Source organism: Trachurus japonicus, chromosome 10 (assembly GCF_045865225.1).
Source record: "Trachurus japonicus isolate A0001 chromosome 10, Traja_1.0".
In the NCBI taxonomy this organism is placed as follows: domain Eukaryota; kingdom Metazoa; phylum Chordata; class Actinopteri; order Carangiformes; family Carangidae; genus Trachurus; species Trachurus japonicus.
Genome location: NC_140916.1, coordinates 15,145,732 through 15,167,438, shown reverse-complemented (window position 1 = coordinate 15,167,438; position 21,707 = coordinate 15,145,732). Strand labels below are relative to the sequence as shown.

The following is a 21,707-nucleotide window of genomic DNA, read 5'->3' as shown; positions in this document are numbered from 1 at the left end:
ACCAAACAGAAAAGCTGTATCTGCGTGTGCTATGGTAACGGCTAAATGGCTAACTAATGTTACATTGTTAGCCAAACCAACCAACGAGCCCTGACTGTACAGATACGCGGTTACTTCAACAATTAAAGCAACAAGGGCAATGTGAATTAGATATAATGTCCACAAACCTTTTATTATTGCCTCGCCAGAAGTATTCAGTCAGACGTTCGCTGGGTGCACAGAGCCTGGTGTGTGTGAAGGAGCAAACTTCTGTCGAAGTGAATGTCATGAGTTCGAAGCACAAATAACCCAGCTGCTGAGTCAACCGATATGAGTTCGAAGCACAATTAACCCAGCTGCTGGGTCAACCAATGTATGTTGGGTTGATGGATTTTTGACTCAGCACATGAGTTGCACAAAAATAACCCAAATCCCCAATAAATAACCCATAATGGGTAGAACATTTCATAACTCAGCGGTTGAGTAGAATAAATAACCCAGCAGTTTTTAGTGTGTACTCATATATTTATTCAGTGATTCCATTGTTGTAAGTACACAACACTTCTCAAAGATGACGTTAAACTGAAGATTACAGAAAACAAGTCTTTAACATTACATCACTATCCTTTTACAGCTAAAACTTATCCAGGTAAACTACAGAAAGATATTAACATAAAATCATCAATGCTCATACACTCAAGAGGCTCACAATGTAATAATGTAATACTGGTCTATTTATTAGTTTGGGCCCACTAAGACAAGTGCCTGAAAGAGACACTAGAAAATGCCCGACATCCAACTCAACTGCAAAGGGAGCAACAAGAAATACAGTGCTCGTAGATCTACGAGGGGAATGACAGAGTTGAAGAACAGGTTTGTCAGAGAGTCTTTCAGAGCGCCTGTTCCAGCTGAGTACATGCTGATGTACTAAGGTCATAGAACAGAGAAATGGAGAGAGCAGGGAGGGAAATGGAAACGCTGCTGTTCACTATTGAGCTCTCAGATTATACTCAGAGGTCTGTTTGATGAGCCAACCAAAAGAACAGCGGGTACGACATCGGTTGTGTACGTAGTGTGGTCTCTTCAGTACCAGTACAAGTCCTTCTTGTCCAGGCGCCGTTCTGACAAAGAGGAGACAGAATGTCATTGATTTCCAAGCAGTTTACCAAGGTAACTAACATGGAGGTTAGGAGCTTACTGTCTATTTTATGTACATTTTACACTCGTACAAGAAAATTTGAAAACGTTTTCCCAACTGGTTGTCAGCTGAGTAAAGAGATGCTTGTACAAAGGACACTAATAACATATAGGACACATTCTTAATAAGGAATAGTGGTTGTTCTGCACCATTTAGTAATTGATTAGGAGTTTCCCTTTTTATTGAAACCATTAAAAACCCTGAACCTCTTCACTTCACATGAACTGAATGAAGGGATGCTGTGTGTCCATCTTATTTCTTATAACTAATCCTTAGATTTTATATCTTTATTGATTCAGAGGTATAGGGAAACTCCTGTTCAACTTGTGTAACTTTATTTGTTGCTTACAACTCATGATCCTCAAATTTTATCTGAGGTTTAGGTAACTTTCATTTTGCCAACTGGATTTTTTTATTTTTTATTTTTTTATTAAGATGCTGTCTTGCAGCTGCAGACTTACCATTCTCAAATCCTACGGCATCATCCACAGACCCTCTAAACCCCTGAGGCATTGTCCAACTGGAGAGCAGTTCTGGCTTGGAGCTGGACGCTATGCTGGGTCCCATCTCACCCCTGTCACTATGCAGCAGGTTAAGCAGGGATGTGGCATATTCCTGTCCAGTAATGCTCAACCCCTCCTGGGGTATGGCGTATGCAAGGGTTGGTAGAGCTGGGCCCTCTGCTGCTCTGGCACTGAAGGAGTGCCACGAGCCAGGAGTGTTGTCTACAGGGCTGAAGTTCAAGAGACGTCCTGGTAGAGGAGGGGGCTGTGGCTCTGTATAGGAGTCCACAGCGACACCCTGACAGGGGCCATTGTTTTCTGCAGCAGAAAAACAAAGAAGCCGAGCAGTGAGGCTGACTGAGACTGAATGTCTTGTTTGTTGTCAGGTAGGTCACACAGTGTTGAACTCATATGCTTACCCAGTTTGATAGATTTTTGGAGTTTATTTGCCTTTGCTACTGGAGCCTTGGCTTTGCAGGTTTTACCAAGAGCTCTGGTGAAGTGAGCATCCACCATGTTCTCGGCATCCCCATGGAAATATGTCAAGATGACGCACCGAGAATGCTCCTCCACCTTCACAGCTCTTGGACTTTCTGTTCTATCCTCCATGGGTCAGCTGAGACTGAAAACAGACAAACCAAGTCTCAAAACAATCTAGAGTTATGAGTTAGTTTTCTCCTAGTTTGGTTATCTCTCAGTCTCTTAGATAAACCTTATGACTCAGAAATTGTGCTTTTTAGTAAGATCTAAAACTAACAGTGCACAAGAATCTACTCAGTGGAAAACATCTGGTTACACATTTAAACATCCTAAAACAACAATCATCATACAAATGAGGATTTGCACAGGTCATTTGAATGAGTTGCTGAAATAAATTTTGAATATTTATTTGGCAGAGTGTTACATTGAATCTATAGAGGACAGGACATGTAGTTACACAAAAAGATCATGTTAAACCTAAAAGAACTTTTAACCTGACTTGTGAACAAAGAAACAAATTGCTGCACCATTATTGTTTCGGGTATGCAGTCATATTTTAAGTAAGTTTCTTCCCTTACCTGACCTGATGATTGACCAGCGATGAACAGTGAGTAAGTCTTTGCATTGAATGGTTCATCAAATCATAGCTGAGCAGCATCCAAAGTTGTTACAGGTTTAACATCAAAGTAATCGATTAGATTTGAAGAACCGTCATCAGTTGTCTTTCCTTTCTTCCTCTACAGCGCAGACAAAACATTTCACTCGCAGAACAACCAAAGTTACTTGATGTATGTGGTGGGGAGGGTGTGTGATGGACAGAGAGAGTTATGAGCAGAATGCCATCCGACAAGTTCCTCAGAACCTGAATGACACCCTATTAAAGCATTCCTCTTTCAAAAGTTTACCAGCAGCTCTAAAGTGACTTGTTAGTGTATGAGGTCAAATTCATTTCATGCAAACTTAAAAAAAAAAAACAAACTCATGGAAATACGGGCTTAAAGTAAACCCTCATAGCACGACATAACACATAGGATAGATAACATACCAGGTTTTCACCGTTTACATTTAGGTTGGAGCACTTGAAAGATGCACAACGAGCCATTTATATATATATATAAAAAACATATTGTAATGTTAAGAGATCACAATGTGTTTCACAACAACATGTGTTTTGAAAAATAAAGGCCAGTGTATTTATGATGGCTGAATTCCATTTAGCTGCTTCAGTTTCTGTTTGTTTTTCCAGATTATGGGTAGTATTAGGAAGCAATTTCGAAGTAAATAACCAACAGAAAAGAAACCTTGTTTCATAAGAAAATGAACCTCTGAATCCTGTCTTACAAATTACAAAAATACCTCAGGTTTCACCATCTTTTCATTTAGTTTCCCTTCCATTGCGCTTAAATGGAAAGCTCTTACAACTTCTACTGTATATCCATTTAGCAATTACTTTAATCTATCCATACATATAATTTCAATTATTGTCCCAACAGCCATGCAATCATACATCAAAAATCATCCATAACAAAGACTGAGTGGTTAACTCTTGCATCATTTGCAGAGTGCTGAATGATTGATTTTGTTTTATTTACTCTACAGTACATGCTGTGCATGTTGTATCATCACTGTCCCACACAGCAGATGGAGACGATACGGAGGACACCACAACAGATAATGTTGCTGGTAAGTTATTGTGAATTGTAAAAATATGTCTTCATTTACAACAAGCTGGCCCCATGTATAATTTTATTGTATTGAGATAGCATAATACTTAAAATTTTGAAAAAACAAACAAAAACTACATGCAACAAATGGCAAATGCAGTTAGTCAGCTTTACTTGAGTGAGTGTGTTTAATCAGCTGTAAAAGACATGGAGTCCATCATGTTGATAGAAATGAAAAGGTTATAACTGCAGATGTTAACATGCTCTATTCTTCGCTGCAAGTTGGGGTCCTTAAACATAATCTTCTTCGGGCCCCAGATGTGCAGGGTGGCTGTTTAGAGGCAGATCTGTACAACAGAGCCCACTCATGCCCCCTGCTGGTGGTGCTTCGGTGTTGATCCTGTAGAGGAGTCGGAGACCTTCCGGGTGGTGGAGGTATCACCAGAAGCCAGTGAGTCAGAGTTAACAAGATTCTTCTTTTTGCCACGGCCGCCCACGGTTACTGAGCGACTCCAGTCTGAACACAAGGGGTAAAATAGAGAAAACAATGGATTAAACTGTACACTGTTCAGAGTACTTCCCTCCACAGCCTGGCCATTATGCTGTCATACTGTATGCCTGTAAGAGCTGCCTTGCTTTATAACAGGTACCTGAGTAATCACTGAGTCTGAAACGTCCACAGCACAAGTGGATTCTCCACTGTTTCCTCACATTTTCCTTCATCAAACAGTGGAATAAAAAGACAAACAAACCTAGAACACAAAAGCAGAGATAGTCATCTGTCTTTAGTCATTTCATCACTTCTTTGTAAGAATAGCAATGTTTCTGTTATTGCTTTTTGTTTTCCTATGTCTCCTAATAGTCCCTATGTCATGGTTTCATTACAACATATTACAGTAAAATCTCCAGTCGAAAAATCTCATGTATCTAAAAATGTTTCCAAGACAACATAAATACTATATGCATGAATACAAATACTGTAGGTCTATTATTTTACATTCTTTTTCTAACGACTACCAATTTAAAACCAATTACAGCTCATATTTACCCTGAAGAGTGTTGAAGATGGTGAACAGGTACATCATGGCCACTTTAGCTGGTCCAAAGGAAAACAACCCCATTGACCACGTCAGGCCCAACAGGACAGTGAGACTGACCACTGCCCTGAAGTCCTGCAGAGAGCTGCGGCTGTTTGCTGAGGGCTTATTGGCCCCCATGTGTCGGATCTGAATCAGAACCACGATGAACACAGAGATGTTGCACAACAGGATCAGAAGAACAAATGCCACCACTGTCACGTAGAAGAAGACGTCATTTTGCAGCCAACAGCTGGAGAGAGGAAGACAGTCATGCAATTTACACTGGGATTTATGATGAATGCCATCACCTAGATTTCTTCCTATTATATTATATTATAGCCTATATCTTTGGATATGTTTTTGTCTGTCGATTCAAGAAATTTTCCCAATATCCCTGGTACATGTAGAAGTTCTAATCTTGCATCTTTTCCTAAATACACAAGTTAGACATGACAATTACAAAACAGAAATGTCCTACTACAGCCTAGTGCTTGTTCTTACAATTGGTCAGTGGATTGAAGTGGGACTGCAGCTTCTTCTGTCACCATGTTACCGTAGGCATCTTTATCTATAGCCAGCACCAGACTGATTATGACCAGAGGAGTACCTGTGAAAACACACACACACAAAAAATTACAATTCTTTCTTTGAAAGCTTTCTAAAATGCATAATATACATATATTTATCTGTAAGTGTTCTCTTCAGTCTGTTGCAGTTTTTGCCATTGAACACATTTAGAAGATGTCACCAACTTTTGACTTTGACTTAGTTTTCACTGCTTTTTGATTTTCTTTGTTTTACACTTAATTATGGTTTACCTATAATCCTAAAAGGTCCTTGACACAAGCTTTATTTCATAGCATTCATAATTTCCAAAAGTTCCTCCTGGACCTTTCATATTCTAAAAAAATAAACACTTGGCCCCGATCCTCCTCTGTACACTTACAGGCTGGGACTGTTTAGGTCTGTCCTTACAATGTGTGATTCCTGATTTTAAGGTCATGGATTTTCAGCATTTTCATCCCCACTTCATGGATAATGAGATGATGTCCCATATTTTGATTACGTTGACTACGTTTGTTTGCTTTAAATAGAAGAAAATAGCTCTAGTTTTCAAGACTTTTTATATAATCTCACTCTAACTCTTCATCCGTGTTTCATATATTTAGCAATTGCCTCCAAAACAACCCGCTTCAGAATCAGTTTCATTCACACCGCAATAAACATCTTGAATTTTGTACGCTGAGGAACAAGCATGGCCCTACATGAATTGTAATTGTATGTTTGTCTATATACAGTATGTTATATGTTTGGAACCTGTACCAATGAGCTGTACTGGAAGCAAATTCCACCAGCCTGGCTGTGTGGTCATTAAAAGAATCAATCAATCAATGTTTTGTGACTTATTGAGTATTAGCCATGGTTATATGCAGACTAATGTAGTCATAGAAAGATTAGGCAACTGGGGGGCTTTGTGGGCCCCACTGGGCTGTGGGCCCCTAAGATTCTCCCCTATGCAACGGCCCTGCTCTTACCCCATCCTATAGCGCAGAACTTGAGTATGTAGGAAGGAACATAAGTGTTGAAGACTTTGACCAGGGCGAAGTACATGTGAACCGCCTCCAGGCCCATCCAGGTGAAGGAAGCCAGCATGAAGTAGTGCAGCGTTGCAGCAGTGGCGATGCACAGACCGTCGATGGAGAAGGACGAGAGCCAGGCGTCAAGAAGGAAGATCATGTTCAACCCCAGCAGGGAAGCAGACAGGTTGATGAGGATCTTAGATGGGTAATCTCGTCGTAGCTTCCTGAAGTGCACGCAAGATAAAGACTCAGTTACATGAAAAATGTGAAAGCTTTAATGTTTTATGACCACTATTTACAGTTTTGAAGTCAACAAATGCCTAAATGCAATAGGCTACAAACAAATATCATTTTGGTGATAAAGCAACTCTTACTGAAGAACCAAGCGTATTGTTGAGTGTCATGATGATTTTAGACAGACATATTCTTTATTGTCCCCATTCAGTAAATTTGTCATGGACATTAAAAAAATACAGAGCACAAGAGTACCACAGGAAATACACATCCTGTGTTGGATTTATATTTCTGACTCAGTATGATAAGTCACTAAATTAATGTTTATGTATGCGACTTACTCAAAAGCAAGGTAGGTGAGTAGAGTGATGCCCAGAAAGATGGAGGATACACCACAACCAATGTATGTCATCACAGTCAGAATCTGACTGTCACGCTTATTTATTGGCGTTCTTGACACATCCTGAAACACAATATAACAGAAGGAGAAAAGTTTCAAAACCTGCATTTAATTCAAGTGTTTGTTAGTTTTTAACGTTTCCATTATTAGCACCACCTAGTGGTAGTATCAAAAAAGACGTGTTGGCAAGCAGAAGTACAAGCAATGTAAAATTTAATGATTGTAAAAAAAAAGAGAAAAGAATAATATTGTTCATTCAGTTTTCACATTTATGTTTTTAAATCCCACATTGCCCCTTTAACATTAAAGCAGAAGTAAGTGGTCCGGTCGTTTTCGCTAATGCTGCGTTCCAGGCAGGCTTTTGAAATCGTAAATTACAGCTTCGAGTCACAACTTACGACTTTGTAGCGTTTCAGGCAACCCACTCGTGTTTTTCCGACCTGTTTTACCGGTGAAAGTCACTATAACGGCCACTCGTAACTTCTGACCCGTGAACTCGTACCAGATCGAACTGGTACCACTTCACGGTCGGAAAAATACGAGTTTCCTTGAACGCACCATAACAGTCCTCGTCCCTACGTCGCCACATTCACGGCGTTCCTTGGCTGCACACACAGCCCTGCATGCCGTTCTCTCTCCTCATTGGATAAAAAACTGTAGGATACGATAAATGTTTTCTCTTCGGCTCAGAGCAGAGCAGAGTGACTGACAGACCCGTGTTTCAGACCAAACACTCTATGTAAGTGATTGCTGTCGGAAGATATAACTATTTAAGACTTATATTAACACAAATATATCACTTACTTCTGCTTTAACAGCTAGCATCAATGGCAGAAAAAACAAAAACAGTCACCACCAGCTGACTAGACTGTACACGTTATGTTGGTGCCTGAGGAGGTTGTTTGCTCTCTGGTTGAATTTATAAAAAGCTGACCAATGACTCACCAGGAGCACAGCGAAATGTGTGAGGTGATTACAGAGACAGCTGGTCTGTTGAGAAGAAAGACTCTGGGTTTCACACCCTGCGCTGTTCCACCCACCATGCCCACCTGACACACAAACAAACACACGCACACACACACCAATAAAAACATACACAATGTTTGATTACAAAGTTAAAGATCTGCACTGATTCATGTCACTGGTTCCTACAAGGCTCAGATACTCCTACTGTTAACATAATGTTCTACTCACCGTTCTTTTGGAAATCCCAAAACACACATTGTACCTTGTGTTCTGGCTGTAAAAGAAGAAAAAAAATAAGTGAGTGACATATTCAAAACCTTTTTTCTTACTAATGAATTGAAAAGCAACAGAGTATTTTGGCACCTGTTTGGCTATTAAATGACTGAGGGTCACCACCACTCGATCCGTCAGGTGGCTGACATGACTTTTATTGATACTGGCGGATACTATATAGGAGTTTAATGTCCAGTTGCTCTCAGTTGCATTGGTTATATCCAGGTCCTGGTAAACATCAAACATCAGATTTGTCATATTTATCATTTGATCTGTACAGCTATAGTTGTAACAGAAAATACAATATGCTTATTCACTTTCATGCTGAAAGAAAGATGAAAAGATCAATACCACTCATGTGTCTGCAGTTACGTAATAAGAAATTTAAAGTATGATGCATGATGAAAACAAGAAAATAACAAGGGAGGAGTTAAACCAGATACCTGAAATAGGTCGTCTGTCCCATAGAACTGAAACTGAACACGAGATGTGTTTCTTGTGAAATAGTTGTTGAGCACAGAGGGCAGAGAGATGGTAGCGTTTGTGTCTGGAAGTGGTTTATTCTCAAAGCTCGGGTTTACAAAAGTCTGGAAAACAAAACAAAAAACAGTTCTGATGATAATATATTGGAATATTAACCCCACATACATAGGATTTACTGTCATTCATTCCAACTGCAATCACAACCATCAACAGTAGAGGAGTTTCAGTGCCCCGATAATGATTTGCTGCTTTTCTATAAAGTATCAATGTTTGTGTGTACTTTTTTTCTTATGTATTTTTTTTTTTTAGGTCTTATTAAATGTCTTGCATGTGTGTAAAGGTGGTGTTGCGCCCTGTCAAGAATACATTTCTGTTACCCTTTGGTTTCAGACAAATAAAGTGTCTATTCTATTCTTCTTGTCCTCTGTGTAATCTAAATCTGAGAGCGTATGCTTTTTGTTGACTAACAGGCATTCCAGTTTTGTCATTTGCTTCCTCATTGAAGCTTAATGTACCATGAATGCTTGAAGCGACGCCTGTTCATTACATAGTTTCCTGCCCTTCTCTATCTTTCAAGGACTTTACTGCAAAACAAGTCGTCCCTAAACAGTCAAGTGGAACACGATTAAAAAGGGTTAAAACATCAAAAAGGACATTTCTCTGTAAGTACGGACAATAGACATCATCAAATCTCAGTTCACATGTACAGCTGAAGTGATTAGTAACATTTGCTGCCCTCGTTAATAGCATGTTATCACATTCATAACATCTTACGTTTGGAATCAGGAGAGATGAAGTGTAGGACACACCAAAGGTGAGGCCTCTGAATCCATCTGCATCTGCGTTGATCATGGAGAGTGCCAGTGAGGGAGCTCTTATTGCTACAGATTCACCTCTGAAATCCATATTGTCCCCCATTTTATCTGTCAGACGAAGGACACTGTTGCCAGGGAGAAAAGTCGGATGGATTAACAGGACAATAAGAGGAGAAAAGAAGAGTTTAAGGCAATCCCTCTTCCCTCTAAACATACGTGTTGGCGACTGGTGTGACGTCAGTTTTGGAAAGCAGGATTTCACCGATAATAGTGACGATGTTGGACCCGACAGTGTGATTGATGAGGCTGATATTGACGACTTCACCAAGCTTCTGTACCACTGAATTCAGTTCAGAGTAAGTGAGCTCTTCGTTGTCACCTAACTGGACACCCACAAGGTCCTGAAGTATGTCCACAACCTCAGCTGCGTTGCCTAGAAATCAATAACATCTGTAAAGCTTTTTGTTGTGTTTTCCAGATTGATTTATATAAAAGTTTAATTTAGGTACAAGAATATTAAATGAGAAAAGCACTTTATTAAGTTATTATAAGCGCTGGTAAATAATCAATGACGAATGGTCTTACCAGTAGTGACTGTGATATTGTCAATGTTTGATATGGTCACCACTTGCTTGCAGTTTCTCATATCAGGCTCAGCCCAGCTGGTCGCGTCAGTTTCAATGTTTAATTTACTGAAAAGAGAAGAGAGTTAGAGGGAACAAACAAAAGAGGCAGGCGATAGATACTGACTCCCGTTAAATGGATTAAATTTAATAACTTTTATTAAGTACACTACTCGAGCTTGCGTCCTTGGCTTATGAGGTCATTGCCAGTTTTAAACATGGTGGTATAAAATGAAAAAAAGAAAACACCTGTCAACTGTGGATGATTGTCTTAATAAGCATCCTCCCTGGATTACACAACGAGACCATAAAACTTATTGCCCATATTACTCATTCATTGCCCCTTGAGTGATATTCATATCAAATGCTGTTAGGAAGATTGAAGCCATTTGTTACACTAATAATTCCCTTATAGGAAATTGATTTTTTTTTTTTTTGCCTGAGCTACAGGCTGGCAGGGATCCATGAGCAGTACAGTATGTGCGTCTGGTCAGGGCTTGTGTGCACAGTGGGAGGACTGGATGGAACAGGACATTGTAAGAGAGGAAATTTTCTCATCTTGGAGAGCTGTCTCTATGGAAACAGATTGTTCTGACAGAGATGAACAGGATCACAAGTAAATAGAGCAACACACAAAAAATATCCCTACTTTCCCCCTCTATTTCATCACCAGGATGAACATCAAGCCAGATGACTCATTCAGACCAGTGTCAAGGCCATTGGTATTACTACACTGTCTTAATTATGAACCAAGGAATGTAATTATCATATGAAAGATGTTACGGAAAACTCTATTAATAGGCACGAGGCATGATAAGCAATTCTAACAAAGAAGATTTCTGACATGTGTTTAAGTCATAATTTTAGATGTGGCAATTAAATATTCATTAAATCTGGTCTAATGCTAAATGCACTGAGTAAAAAAAAAAAAACACACATCTTACCAAAGCCTGGATGCTTGCTCGAATTTGGGCTTTATGCATCTCATTTTTTCATTGACTTGTGGAAATGTCTCAACCCAAGTAAATTGGCCATAAATTGTTGAAAGGGTTTCTTCTATACAATTTCCAGGCACTGAAAAAGAAAAAAAAACTTGTTACATCTTACACTTAAACTTAAATTTCTCCTTTTCTTTGTGTTAGAAATGAATCGTACTTATGTGCTTGATCACCACATCTGTCGCTTGAATAGTAATGGAGCCATTTTCATACTTTGATGTCAGTGCAGCTTCAATCAAAGTCGTCATTTCTGCAACGCTCTTGATGGTGTACTCCTGAATATGAAAGCTACAGTAATATCTGTCGATGACACACACACACAGTTAGGGGAAACAACAAGACTGGTTTGAAATGAAATGCAAATGTGGCTGTATGCAGTATTACATAACCCTCAGTACGACAACCTTTTAGTATAATTATTTTCACCTACTGTTGTTGATGGTCAGGGGAAGTCTAAGAGAAAAGAAACAACAGAGACGATAAACTGTAAATATTAACTGTTGCAGTAGGAGACATTATTCCTGTGTAAACCCAAAATGTGCTATAATGCTGAAGGATATACTCACTGTTCGTCCATTGTTTTGCTCCGCGTTCCTACAAAATAACACAGATGAACATAAATGAACCAGATAATTACTGTAATATGACAAATATAGAAAAAAGCTGGATGCAAGGTCAGCAACAAGAAATTATAGTAATTCAATGCAACCTACCTGCCAATGTTTTCTTTTATGATGAGATTCAGCACAAGCGTGTCATTCACCTCTAGTGCTTCTCTCACCTTATGCCAGAGCATGACAAGTCAGCGTCCACACATTTTTAGTAAAAAAGTTTTCAAGTGCAGTAGTATGAGACTCTTACCCATTTCTCAATAGCACTGTCTGGGTTGGTAGGGCTGCCGGTTATACTTAAGGTCGCGTTAACTCTAAAGAATATATCTGGTCCAACTGCAGGGTTGAAAAAACAGAGCAACAATCTTTTTTGTCACAATGATGACATAACTCAGAGTAATCTCAGATGTTTTGTGAACTCACAGGAGGTCTCATTGAGATCTAAAGGCTCTCCTGTCGTTGACATGTTAGTGGGGTGAGTTGGTGCAGTTTGAGTCGGAGCAGCTCCTGTGAATGAAATAACACACTTTACAAGAAAATCTTTGCTGACTTGATTGTAAATTATTGCAAAAATAAAATGGTGCTATTATCATGGTGGATGAAACAGTTCACATTGAAATGTTTTATTCTTTCGTGCATGTTCACCTGATGTAACAACACCAGTGCTGACAGTAGTTGCTGGTACTTCTGTTACACCAGTGAACATCTCTGAAAGAAACAAATTAAATCATTAATTCAAGAACATTAAAAGACTTAAAAATAGCATAAATCAAATTACTTCAAATTAGATCAGATTTTCTCATAATGGATAGTCACAGATTTCTGTCATGTATTTTTAGAAACAGAAACGCTCTCTCTGGCTGTATTGTACTTAGTGTTTACATTAGTGCATCAATGCAAAAATTAAATTGAATCACTTTAATGGATTTGTTAATGAACAGGTCTCAACATTTTTCAGTCAAACCCAGAGTCCACTTTGTGTCCGTAAAGCTGAATCAATATTAAGGAATTATGTGCTTCAATAAACTTCAGAGGGCACGATGTCATGTGCTGTGAACATACAATAATCAGGGTCATAAAAATTATGTTTGGTTAATCTGTGACAGATCCGGTAATACCCTGATCACGACAGAGGATGTGTTTCACATGTGTGTGTGAGACACGGACTGACATGTGCTGTACAGATTATACATACCCACAGGAAGTATGCTGACGCTTTTGGGGTCAACTGTCAGGTTGAGGAAGTTGTAGGAGAAGGTCAGATTCAGCATTGCAGTAATATTTGCCTGAACTGCTTCGACGTTTGCAGCAGGATTAACGTTCACATGGACTTCACAGTTGAAACTGGTGGTAAATCACAAAACACAGGTTCAATCTACATGTAAACACTACACTTGTGGATTTACATAAGCTTTAAGATTTAAATATCTTACCACTTGTCACATGAGGACTTTGATGATCTTTTTGATCCCTGAAAACACATAGGATTTTACTTAATCAATGATGGTTGCACTTTACCTTTAATCACTGGAAAAGTAGTGCTGTGTCTTTACATGGACAATCAAACTGAGGACTCTTAACAGTGCTGTACCTGACTTTGTTGCACATGTAGACTAGCAGAATTATTAACCACATTGCAGGCACGGCTATATGGGAACACAGATAACATGAATTACAGGGAGTGTTGACTGACATTGCAGTCGTATTTTTTACATTTTATATTTCTATATTGCGGCATTGTAACTTCTACCCACAATCTTAGAACTTCCTCTACCACTGCCAACTAAAAGTGTTTGTTAACAAAAGTTGTGTTACCTTGGGGATGACACGGAGATGTCGTGGATATAAATGTTGGGAGGGAATACACTCTCCAGCTGATAAGACACAACAACAGTGGTTAATTCATTTGAAGGGCAAATCTATTAAAAGGTAGTAGTTACCAACGTTTAATGACATACTCAGTTAATTTTTCATACCCAGTTTCTTGTGAGTCCCTCCAGTGAGACTGAACAATTTCCAGGCTCCATAGAGTCAACTATGAATGTCATTTTGATTTTGTAATGTGACCATGCTAAAAGAAACGAAAGAAACAGAAAATATGCAATATTTCTAGAGAAATAATATATTCCCACAACGTTTTTCTTTTCTTTTCAAAGAAAAAGCCTATCAACAGGTTTTTGAAGCAGTTTCCTTCACCTTTTCTTTGACCTAGAGGTTAGTTACTGAATGGCAAAGTAAGTGTGTTATCTGGGAACAGGTTCAACTCTCACCTCCAGTTGATGGACTTGCTATGTGAATAGATGAAGAAACTCTGTATTTACCACAATGTAGGCTGTTGTCAGGCTTTAGAGGGCAGGTGCCTATCCACTGCTGCCGGTCCCAGCTCACCACATCTCCGTCGGCGCAGCTGTGGCCGCTCAGCTCCTCACCACTCCACTCTCTGGACCATATCCTGAACAGACCAATCTCACCAAAGAAGCTTTTCCCAGTTTCTGCCTGCACTTCACCACTTGCGTCTACATAGTGAGAAACCCCCAGAGTGAGTGTGCCTCCTGGGGCCAGTTTGTGGGGCATGTTGGGATTCAAAGCGGTCTCCTGCAGAAGGGATCCATTGATGTAGGTCCTCAGCCTCTGAGCTTGGCCCGACCAGGTGAGACAGACTGAAGACCACTGATTAGATTTTATTTCCCACTTTAGATGCTGTGGCTCTCCAAACAGTGACACAGTCAGTTGTGTGCGCGTGCCCTCGAGTCCCAACTCTATGTCTCTACCTCTCGGTGCTTTGTAGGCAAATCCTGTCCACTGTGTTACAACATTGTGACGAAGGAGTATGCATACACTGAGCTCCTTAAGAGCTGGTATAACAGCATCTGGATTTAGCCGCCACAAGCATCGACGACCAGTGAAATGTACTTTCTTACCCCACAGGCTGGTATCAGAAGCAGCTGAAATGACACAAGAAGAAGTTCTCACTCCAGAATAGAGCCTGACAGCTGTAATGTATGCTATCTAACACTTGTCATTCTCATTTTCTTTCTGTTCAGTTCAAATTGTAAGTGGTTGAAAAGCCACATAAACAGTTAAAAGTAAAAAAAAAAACAAAAAAAAAAAACTTACTTGAACCAAGAAGACATACTGATAGCTGTATACACAGACAGAGGGTCAGAGGAGACAGCCTGTTCATGGCGGCAACTCAGACGCAGGGCTTTCAGTGTCAGTCAAGTTGTATAATCTGCGGAAAGGTGACAATAATTGAAACAATGTTTTTCACATGGGTTCATGATGAAGAAATTATACAATATATGGGTTACATCTGTGTGCCTAAGTAAATAACCAAGACTTACCATGCTCCCTTCTCTTTGTAATGGTCAAATCCAAAAGCTGTTTTATGAAAAATGAGAAACTGGCCGAGATGTGATTGTACAGGGTGGTGTCATTTTTATGTCTGTATAGGAAGACCTCCACGCCCTCTCCCTTTAGTTGTGTGGGTTACTCATTAATCACTGGCAATAAACATAACTAGCAAGCATGACAATATTAAAAACCACCACTCTGTGAAACCTCGGCAAAAGTGGATCTCAAAATTCTCCTACTGACACATTTCAGTTCTCTGTGCTCAGTTTGCATACATCTGGTATCAGAGTTGGGGATTTTAGAGACTTTTAATGCAAAAGCAGCGTCCTAACAAGACTTAAAGTTTAATGACTGTCTGGAGGGTGTTGAGAAATAGTCTGCCGTGACGCACAACCTCGTTGGTGTAGAGATGTTGATGACACAGATGTAGTACATAACAAGCTTTATATTTAGGGTTGTTACATAAGCTTCCCTTATTTTGAATCCCTTCTACCGGAAGATGGATATTTCTAATAAATTATTCTGATGAACACTGATGACGTACAGCAGCTAAGAGCAGAAGATGGCATGCTTGCAGTCTACATGGACTGTGATTGCTTACTGCAAATTCTTGGAGGCTGATACTAACTATAGATTGGTGTGTATGAGCAAGTGTGTGTATATGTGTATGTCTACTTCGTATGTCATGTTGACGTTGTTGTAATTTGTCTGCAAACAGTCAGAGTACCTATTCTTGTACTTCTTCTGCTTCTCTGCTGATGTGTGCCCAAACAAATCTAATTGGTTTTCAGTGTGATGTATGATGGACATGTTGTCTGTCTTGTTGTCAGCTCTGTAGCTGAAAGTAGGCAAGTCCATGCCTGTAATTTCCTGTCAGGGTGGTAAAATGACGGTTTTGTGTCAGTGTCATAGCTCTATGCTACCACCAAATGGTCAAAGAATATATAGCAACTGTGTAATTAACTCAGATTCACAGCATACTCTAAGTCTCACCTTCAGCTTGTCTCTTCTGGAGCCAGCAGAGGATAAAACAATACTGGTAATAGTATTATAGATTTTATCCCAGGCTGCACACACACAATGTCACTTTGTTGCAAATAAGGCCTTGGTCAACAAGGGCCTCATTCATGCATTGTAATTCCCATCCCTCCTCCTCCTCCTCCTCTCCCTGTCCGAGCAGCTGAGAAGCCAGAGAAGTGGGTTCCCCGGAGGGAATGTGAGAAGACCAGGTGCGACGTGAGATGCCCAGGTGGGAAACCAGAACGTCATCTATATTCAGTGTCCCATTCGTGGAAACTCTGGTAGGGGACCTCTCTTGCGTCACATGTGATGTAGAATGAAGGGGATTCCCGAAGATCTCTCCCAGGAGCTGAATGAGAGGGAAACCACACTGCCACAGGTGGGAGTTGCAAATTTCAGGTTTGTCTATGAGCAATGCATGGCTAATATGGGCCAACTGTAAATTGCCAAGTAGAGTTTTATTGCTCTGCGAGACTTTGGCTTCTATTGTTATGTGGACCGCTATCTATATGTATGGCTATCTATGGGTGCAAAGTTAGACCGATTGAATACAGATTAAGCGTTGTAAAATTTTCAAATTGTGTTCAATTTCCCTGTTCAAGGAAACAACTGTGTGGAAGTGGGTACTGATAGAGGAGGATCATGGACAGTTTACCAGTGGGGATTTGTTTCTGTGCCGCCCTGTTGATGGTAAGTCTGATCTGCTATATGATACTTTATTATTTTTACATTATGAATATTTTCAGTGGTGCGACTAAGTATTTTCACTGCATTTACTGTAAGTACAATAAAGTACCTGTACTTGACTTGAATTTCTGCCACATACTTCAGAGGGAAATATTGCACTTTGTACAACCAATGTTTACTTTGCTTCATATAGTATCTGAAATTAGTAAGTTACAGATTCAGATTTTACATTCAAACATGTAATACATTTATAAAATAAGTCTGCCATTGCTATGAGAATATTCAAATCTTTTTTCAATGCATATGAACTTGTATGAATCTGTGGTTTCATTTTTGATATAGGCCATTATGATCCCAGTACTGCAACCTGAAATCCTGTTCTTTCATACACTACAGAAACCCATCTGACATTTTCAAACAAACTGATTTAATCTTAATGAATGCAGTTTCACTTGTTTTTTTATGAGAGAGGATTTTCTGTAACTCTGTAGTGACATATAAAAAAAAAAATCATCCAAAGGTTTTTGCTGATTATGGGTCTTAAGTACGATTTTTCTAATGATTTAATAGGGATTTTTCTTCCTACCCTAACCCTGCATGTATTTCCTCACCTTCTGTGTATTCAGGTGCAATCTGAGCAAAGCTGTGATCCAACAGAGTTCTTACATCCTAATGGCACCTGTGTCGCGTGCACTGTGTGTGGGCCGGGAGAGCAGCTCTCACAGGTAACGCATAAGACAGGTTACACTGGCACTGGAAACACCAATTTCCTCTCTCACTCTCCTTTCTTTGCTTGTCTCGCCACTTGGCTCTAAGTCAGTTTTGTCCATCATTCTCAGGACTGTGGCTTTGGAGATGGTAGTGGAGGAATCTGCACTTTGTGTGAGGAAGGAAAGTTCAGCTCTGATACAGGTGTGGCTCCCTGCAGAAGATGCACCCAGTGCAATTTGCTGAACCGCCTGGAGAAGACGGCATGCTCACCGACCAGTGATACCCAATGCGGGCAGTGCATCCCAGGGTGAGCGACAGCCCAAACAGCCCAACACCACCTGATGAGAGCTATCATTTTGTTTTTATGTAAATGGAAATGTGTGTGCAGGTATTATGAACTCAGGAGCATGACTGGGGAAGTGGAGCTGCCCTGTGTGCCATGTTACCGCCACGACACAATCCATAAAGAGTGTATGCTTTTCTCAGCTCGTGGCTTTAAAGCAGGTAGGATTCAAAGACAAAACTATGGATAAATGACAGTACAATGTTAATAAGGATGTATAATTAGTTTCATTGAGTGGCAGTTTTCCAGATATGTTATAAGTATCATTCTCTGACAGAGAGAACCGTCACTGTGCCCAGGGGAAATTTAAAAGAACTCAAAGAGAAGAGTGAGTAATTGTATGGATTTCATCAACCTTTAAAAAAAAAAAATCATTTCTTATGTTCAATTTCACTTGAAAGTTTTCTTTTTTGTTTAATCAAGGACTAAAAGAGGAAACTTTTTCAACGGTCCTGATTGGTTCTGCAGCAGCTTTCTCAATCTTCCTCCTTGCTCTGCTGCTCTGGGCTTCACTATTGACTGCTGAGAGATACAGTGAGTTTGACACACAGTGTTTCATATCCCTGCTTCCTCCCTCAGTGTGTCTTCTGTTTGCTTGGCTAAATGTGAATCACCTAGTACGCTTGTTGCAATACTCAGAGCAGATTTCAGAGTACTGTCATGGACCTGAGGGACTACTGTCTGCAGCAGGTCTTCAGCACACACCTTCTTCCAGCCAGACAACAGCAGAACAGCCGACCCCTTCACAGACAGCTGCTGCGGCTGAAGATTCCTCGAGGTGCTTTTCAAATCAGCAGCACACTGACTAACTACTCATTCAAGTTACTTCTATCTCAATAATTGCATCTCTTCCCAGAGGCCTAAACCCATTGAACCATGAGAATGAGGTCCATCCCACTTCTATTGTGATTAATGTCACCACCAACATCAAGCCCTCCAGTCAGAAGACAGAGAACGTCACACAGGAGGAGCAGCACAGCAGCTGCCACACCACAGAGGAGGTAGTATATCTTACAGTAAAGTGCTGGCTTGTTTCAGTGTAATTTCTGCTAAATAGCCATTAGTTTAAGGTCAAGCAGTCAGCGTGGTCTTTTTAGTTGTCTGATTATCTACCACTGAGAATTAAGCTGTATTATCAATATAATGGAAACGCCCTTAATTTCATTGTGGTAACCAAAGAAAAATAACCACATAAAAAGCACTTCGGAAAAACTCAGTACAGTAACAATGTGGCAATGTGGCAGTAATCCACAGGCCTCACTGCCGATACTTTTCCTGAAAAGAGAAAAAGAAAGAAAAGAGAAACAAAGACAATACCAACTAAACTCAACACCAATGGATTCAGAAATAACAGAACAGGCAGGGATCTTTAACATATAAGCCATAATTGCGTGAAAATGTTACACGATCTAACACCACAGCATATCATGTCACATTATGTCACACCACAAAATGTACGACAACAAAAGATTTGAAATTTTTGACAGTGATAATAAATATATTTGTAAAAAATAATTGATAAATTCATTATCTAGAAGTGGTAGTAGTATTTCTTACTGTCTTGTCTTGTTTTTTTTTTGTGTCATTATCAGATGGAGCAAAAACTGCAGACGATATGGGAGATGGCTCAGGGTAAGTTCATACACAGGGGTAAGATAATTTTGTTCTGTCAGCAGGTTCATGCCTGTATATGAATGAGTTTGGGACTCGTTGCTCAACTTCCTGTTGCTCCCTCTGACTCTGTCCAGGTCAGAGTATTGAGATGCTGGACTACGACTCGGTCCAGGACTTGTCCCTGCTGCTGGATTCTGCTGACAAGAGGAACATGTTGCTGAGACTGGGGCGGTCTTTGGGTGTCCCGCCCCAGGTCCTCGCTCATCTTCAAGGCTTTCAGGACCTGTTTCAATACCTGCGCACCTCCACCTACACACTGCTGCCCCAGCTTGCCCAGGCTGCAGCGCTCTTGCCTAATCCAGAGGTTGTTGCCAGGATACACAGAGCTGCGGTGAACAAGTGGCCACTTAGACCCTAAGGATGTGTTACCATGACTCCAAGTGTTATCCTGTAATATTGACCCACTCTGCATGATAAAGCTGTTTCTAACCAAATATGGCTGAATTGAATTGATTGCGAGTGAAATGTGATGTTACCATGAGTTGAAATAAGGGGCAGGAAGGTAAAACCCAAAGGACTGAACCTTTCCAATACTTTTTTGTCCATTTGTTCACTTTATGAGTTCTATCTGGATAGGTCGACACGTTTGATAGATTAAAACATCAAATTGTACAGTTACAATAATACATTACTTGTGCTCATAATCTTAAATAACACAATATCCAGGTCATTGCAACTGAACCCAGCATGCGGTGTTACTTCCTGTTTACCGTGTAGAACAGATGAGAGGCCCTCTGGCTAAAGCATGTGAGACAGACCAGGACAGAGGATGCAGTGTTCATGGCAAGAAAAAGAACATCTAGCTCTGAGAAAATGTTATTCTCTCTCTGGAAGAAGTTTGCCAACTGACCATTTTCCTTGATCTCCAGCTCTGCACTTTCTTCAGCGCATTAAATCTGGTAAGGTTTCAAGCTCTCTTTAAACTTTTATTTAAAACAAATGGTGATCAATTAATTACAGTGAAGGTTACAGTTTGATTTTATACCTATTTCCCTTCCACTCTGAAAATTCTCTGAATCTCAAATGTTTTATCATTCAACTATTGCGTTTGTTAAACTGAACACAACTGTTTTATGAAAGTATTGTTTCTGTTTTCTTAACTGGCTCTCAGGTTGAAGAGATGCTGCTGTTTTTTCAGCATCTCTGTTGGATAAACTTTTTAGTCATTAACAAGCAATAACTACTGCCTAAACGCTAAGGGGCGCACTTGGCTGTCATGGCAAATTTGTCTATTTGTGAAGTACCCCCCTGAGATCGTGTATTAAACAGATGAATCACTACCCAGTATTTTTTAGGTCATTTGGAGCTATGCAAAGTAACCAACGATTTTAATCAAGTTCTGTAACCACTGCAGTAAAGCTTATATATCAGATATCAGAATATTTTACTTTCTACTTACATTTATTTTTAATCTGTTGGCATCCAACTAGTCAAAAAACTGTCAACAGTTTTGCCCTTCCTTTCCCATTAACCATCTCATGATCTCTTGGATTTATCAGGCGTCTCTCTATAAAGTGTTTAAATTATAGGCCTATCTTCAGCAGCTTACTTTCTTTAAATTTCATGTTATTTATTTATTTTTACTTGAGTAGGCTTTTCCCGAACAGGATTATTATAGTGCCATATTTCTACATCCGAATATAGCTATCTCCCACCACTGGTCTCCTGTGCCATGTAATGTACTTGAAAGTGGATGTGGAAGAGTCTACAAGTCAGAAGCCATATTTGATGTTCTGATCTTGGCTCTTCAGTTCTTTAATAAAAAACAAAAACAGTGTTTAATGATTTAAAGATGTTGCGTTTAAGTTGTTTCAAGTGCCAAACTGATTTGACATAAAGTAGCCTACTCTTTCTTCTAGGTTTGAATTGTGTGGCCTTTAATGTAGGTTATATATGCCTTTGATTGTATCTCAACTCTTTCAAGTCAAGTCTCACAGCTGCAGCACTTTGACTGTTTTGCTCTTCTCCGCTTTGAGACGCGAAAACCAGTCAGAGTGACCCATCGTGGTTTAGCTTCCCTCTTTGGTGTCCA

The 21,707-nt window shown here is 39.9% G+C and overlaps 4 protein-coding genes across 4 annotated transcripts in view; 2 read left to right on the top strand and 2 right to left on the bottom strand.

Annotated features, from left to right (window-relative positions):
• Positions 1-494: 494 nt before the first annotated feature.
• On the bottom strand, positions 495-2,953 carry vgll1l (vestigial like family member 1-like). Its single transcript, XM_085788710.1, has 4 exons — positions 2,739-2,953; positions 2,100-2,302; positions 1,639-1,998; positions 495-1,100 (listed from the first exon to the last, which is right to left on the bottom strand). Exons 2-4 carry the CDS (start codon positions 2,287-2,289, stop codon positions 1,063-1,065), a joined length of 588 nt encoding a protein of 195 aa, XP_085644836.1. The 5' UTR covers positions 2,290-2,302; positions 2,739-2,953; the 3' UTR covers positions 495-1,062.
• Positions 2,954-3,355: 402 nt separating this feature from the next.
• Positions 3,356-15,119, bottom strand: adgrg4a (adhesion G protein-coupled receptor G4a). Its single transcript, XM_085789481.1, has 28 exons — positions 15,004-15,119; positions 14,208-14,831; positions 13,863-13,957; positions 13,702-13,760; positions 13,478-13,532; positions 13,320-13,357; positions 13,082-13,230; positions 12,532-12,594; positions 12,310-12,393; positions 12,137-12,222; positions 11,989-12,056; positions 11,842-11,869; positions 11,706-11,728; positions 11,433-11,575; positions 11,222-11,351; positions 10,240-10,346; positions 9,871-10,087; positions 9,614-9,779; positions 8,800-8,943; positions 8,447-8,584; positions 8,312-8,357; positions 8,063-8,166; positions 7,059-7,180; positions 6,439-6,707; positions 5,405-5,510; positions 4,873-5,153; positions 4,475-4,576; positions 3,356-4,341 (listed from the first exon to the last, which is right to left on the bottom strand). The coding sequence occupies exons 1-28, from the start codon at positions 15,068-15,070 to the stop codon at positions 4,190-4,192; spliced, it is 3,666 nt and encodes a 1,221-aa protein (XP_085645607.1). The 5' UTR covers positions 15,071-15,119; the 3' UTR covers positions 3,356-4,189.
• A 1,283-nt stretch (positions 15,120-16,402) lies between these two features.
• On the top strand, positions 16,403-20,112 carry LOC146979566 (uncharacterized). Its single transcript, XM_085788709.1, has 11 exons — positions 16,403-16,639; positions 16,863-16,950; positions 17,574-17,672; positions 17,787-17,965; positions 18,047-18,162; positions 18,279-18,329; positions 18,425-18,535; positions 18,641-18,779; positions 18,858-19,002; positions 19,594-19,633; positions 19,750-20,112. The coding sequence occupies exons 2-11, from the start codon at positions 16,903-16,905 to the stop codon at positions 20,031-20,033; spliced, it is 1,212 nt and encodes a 403-aa protein (XP_085644835.1). The 5' UTR covers positions 16,403-16,639; positions 16,863-16,902; the 3' UTR covers positions 20,034-20,112.
• A 364-nt stretch (positions 20,113-20,476) lies between these two features.
• Positions 20,477-21,707, top strand: part of map7d3 (MAP7 domain containing 3) — a 30,597-nt gene continuing 29,366 nt past the window's right edge. The window contains exon 1 of the mRNA XM_085789467.1: positions 20,477-20,574. The gene's annotated coding sequence lies outside the window, so the exon portion shown is untranslated. The remainder of the gene's footprint in view (positions 20,575-21,707) is intronic.

Coding starts and splice junctions, on each gene's coding strand:
- LOC146979566 (XM_085788709.1), top strand. CDS start 16,903: ATGGACAGTTTACCAGTGGGGATTTGTTTCTGTGCCGCCCTGTTGATG. Junction 17,673..17,786: donor CGGGAGAGCAGCTCTCACAG/GTAACGCATAAG, acceptor CATCATTCTCAG/GACTGTGGCTTTGGAGATGG. Junction 19,634..19,749: donor GATATGGGAGATGGCTCAGG/GTAAGTTCATAC, acceptor GACTCTGTCCAG/GTCAGAGTATTGAGATGCTG.
- adgrg4a (XM_085789481.1), bottom strand. CDS start 15,070: ATGAACAGGCTGTCTCCTCTGACCCTCTGTCTGTGTATACAGCTATCA. Junction 13,761..13,862: donor AGGGACTCACAAGAAACTGG/GTATGAAAAATT, acceptor GTGTCTTATCAG/CTGGAGAGTGTATTCCCTCC. Junction 5,511..6,438: donor GTTCTGCGCTATAGGATGGG/GTAAGAGCAGGG, acceptor GTGTTTTCACAG/GTACTCCTCTGGTCATAATC.
- vgll1l (XM_085788710.1), bottom strand. CDS start 2,289: ATGGAGGATAGAACAGAAAGTCCAAGAGCTGTGAAGGTGGAGGAGCAT. Junction 1,999..2,099: donor CCAAAAATCTATCAAACTGG/GTAAGCATATGA, acceptor TTTCTGCTGCAG/AAAACAATGGCCCCTGTCAG. Junction 1,101..1,638: donor TGCCGTAGGATTTGAGAATG/GTAAGTCTGCAG, acceptor CCTCTTTGTCAG/AACGGCGCCTGGACAAGAAG.